Here is a 2908-nt window from a genome sequence, read left to right on the forward strand (position 1 = left end):
AATTGATTTTAATTGGATTAAAATCTCTATCAAACATGCTCTAAAGAAAAATTCCTTTTTTTTTTGTTGTATCACAATAATTAATATATCTATTTATAAGAGGCAACGAATTCTCCTTTTTAGCTAGGTTATATTAATTAGGCATAAAATTATGATATTAACGCAGATGAGAAAACTTCAATGTCATTTGCTATTCAAGTGCTACAGTTCTTGCATTAATAATATATTTTGAGCCTGTTTGAGCCACATTATAATGAAAATGAGAAATAGAGTCGTTATGGACCCTACACCAGAGATAGAAATTCAAAAATGGTGGCTTGATGTGATGGATAACGATCATATTTTTCATTTTAATGAGATAAAAATGGGGCTCAAACAGGGGCTTTAATGCTATTGTTTCATGTGTAGTACTTATTTATGCACGGAAATTTTCGGTAGAGTCTTAAATCTTTAAAAAAAAAAAAATATGCACGCTTTCCAAACTTTTAATTCATAGCAATTATATGTGAAGCTTTTCAATATAAATGTGTAGCATTATTTTGAGAAAATCGTAGAATTTGGCTATTTTACTTTTCTTTTTGCACTTATTGACGTAAAAGACATATTTTCCTGATTTTTCTCTGACATAATGTGCTGCTAAGGTTTCTCCATAGACACGATTTTTAACTTTAAAATCTCCATAGCCGCTAATAAAAAAATAAAGGTTAAGGATAATAATATCAAAAATAGAGGTAGAGGAACATTCAATTGATCGAAAGTGGGGATCCCTATTTCTTTGTTAGGCTTATCTATGAACTCAAGCAACTGTGCATGTCAGATGAGTGATCCCGCTTCTACTATGAGGTATCGATACTCATTAGTGTAGTAGTATTTTATGTGGTTGAGGTCAGTCGAGTTCTTCCTCAATGGTGGAGGCTTGCGAAGGATCTTTTTTCTCCCTTATCTGCACAAAGACTCCCACTAAGGATGTATTCAATGGATGGTACTCTTGAAATCTCTCCAAGTATGGGTGGGATCAATCTGATTCGCGTTTGTTTCGCGCGGGTAGTCGCACTTTTAGCGTGTCAACAGCGTCATTCTTTACTCATCTCCAGCATGGGCCATTTTTCTATTGTTCTTTCTTTGAGTCGAGGTTGTTGAGTAGTAAACTTGATTTTTGGACTAAATAATATGGGTTTAAGGATTTTGCTTATAAGCCCAAATCAATTAAAAGGCCCAACATGCATAGCATTTCTAGAAGCATTATCTAGAAAAATCTATATAAATATCTACTAGAAAAATCTATATAAATATCTAAGTAAGATATGTGGTTTTATAAAGAATATCTAGAGAATTCTAGGAAAATATCTTGATATGTGGTCTAGGTATCTCTAGAAAATGTGTGGACTCGAATCTTCTTGTAAACACTATATAAAGGGGTAGTGCCCTCCATTTTGTAACAAGCCAAAAGTGTGTAAAGTCTTGAATTTGAGAAATACAAGTTTCCTTTTTCACTTCCTTCTTCCTATTAGTGTTGTCCTCTTAAAAGTTTTAGCCAATCCAAGTTAGTAAACCCATCTTTCCTCCAACAAACTGGTATCAGAGCCCCAAGGTTCTTGTGAAAATGGCAAGTGGGATGATTCCTTTTCAAGTCCCCCAACTCAACAAGGATAACTACGACAATTGGAGTATAAGGATGAAAGCATTGCTCGGGTTGCAAGATGTATGGGAGATCGTAGAGAAAGGCTACATGGAGCCAGAAGACGAGGTTGCTCTATCCCAAGCACAAAGGGATAGTTTGAAGGATGCAAGGAAGAAAGACAAGAAGGCGCTCACCCTCATCTATCATGCCTTAGATGAAGGCATGTTCGAGAAAGTACCTTGTGCTACTACAAGTAAGGAAGCATGGGAGATCTTGCAAAACTCCCACAAAGGAGTTGAGAAGGTGAAAAAGGTTCGACTTCAAACACTTCGAGGTGAGTTTGAAGCTTTACATATGAAAGAATCGGAATCAATTTCTGATTACTTCTCTAGAGTATTAGCTATTGTGAATCAATTAAAAAGGAATGGAGAAAAGTTGAACGACGCTCGAGTAAATGAGAAGATACTTAGGTCTTTAGAATCTAAATTTGACTACATAGTTGTAGCCATTGAGGAATCTAAAGATCTAGATAGTATGAGTGTCGATCAACTCATGGGATCTTTACAAGCCCATGAGGAAAGACTAAGGAAGAAAGTGAAAGAAGAGCCATTAGAGCAAGCTTTTCAAACAAAGCTCACTTTGAACGAGGGTGAAGGAAGGTTCAATAGTAGAAGAAGCCAAAGAGGAAGAGGACGAGGCCAAGATCGAGGAAGAATTGCATTCTACAAGGAGGAAAGAAGACAAAGTTCGTTTTCTACTAGAGGTCGCGGAAGAGGAAAGGTACGAGGAAAAATGAAGGACCAAGGTATGACAAATCTTAAATTAAATGTTACAATTGTCAAAAACTTGGTCATTATGCTTCAGAATGTAGAAATATTACTAACCAAGTTGAGGAGAAAGCCAACTACGCTTGTTGGGAAAGTGAAGTGGATCATGCGCTACTGTTGGCTTACAAAGGTGAAGATAGCAAAGAAAGAACACTTGGTATTTGGATACAGGATCAAGCAACCATATGTGTGGAAGAAAAAATATGTTTGTGGAGTTTGATGAATCAGTAAGCGGCAACATTACCTTTGGAGATGAATCCAAGATCCCAGTGAAAAGAAAAGGTAAAATCTTGATCCGCTTAAAAAATGGTACGCATCAGTTTATCTCAAATGTCTATTATGTGCCCAATATGAAGAATAACATTTTAAGTTTAGGACAAATCTTAGAGAAGGGCTATGATATTTATTTGAAAGATCATAGTCTTTCAATAAGAGATCAAAGAGAAAATTTGATTGCCAA

The 2908-nt window shown here is 35.7% G+C and overlaps 1 protein-coding gene across 1 annotated transcript; it reads left to right on the top strand.

Moving 5' to 3' along the window:
• Positions 1–1539: 1539 nt before the first annotated feature.
• Positions 1540–2668, top strand: LOC111375288. Its single transcript, XM_022998092.1, has one exon. It carries the CDS (start codon positions 1604–1606, stop codon positions 2666–2668), a length of 1065 nt encoding a protein of 354 aa, XP_022853860.1. The 5' UTR covers positions 1540–1603.
• Positions 2669–2908: the final 240 nt, after the last annotated feature.

This window comes from Olea europaea, unplaced genomic scaffold (assembly GCF_002742605.1).
Source record: "Olea europaea var. sylvestris unplaced genomic scaffold, O_europaea_v1 scaffold1354, whole genome shotgun sequence".
Taxonomy (NCBI): Eukaryota; Viridiplantae; Streptophyta; class Magnoliopsida; order Lamiales; family Oleaceae; genus Olea; species Olea europaea.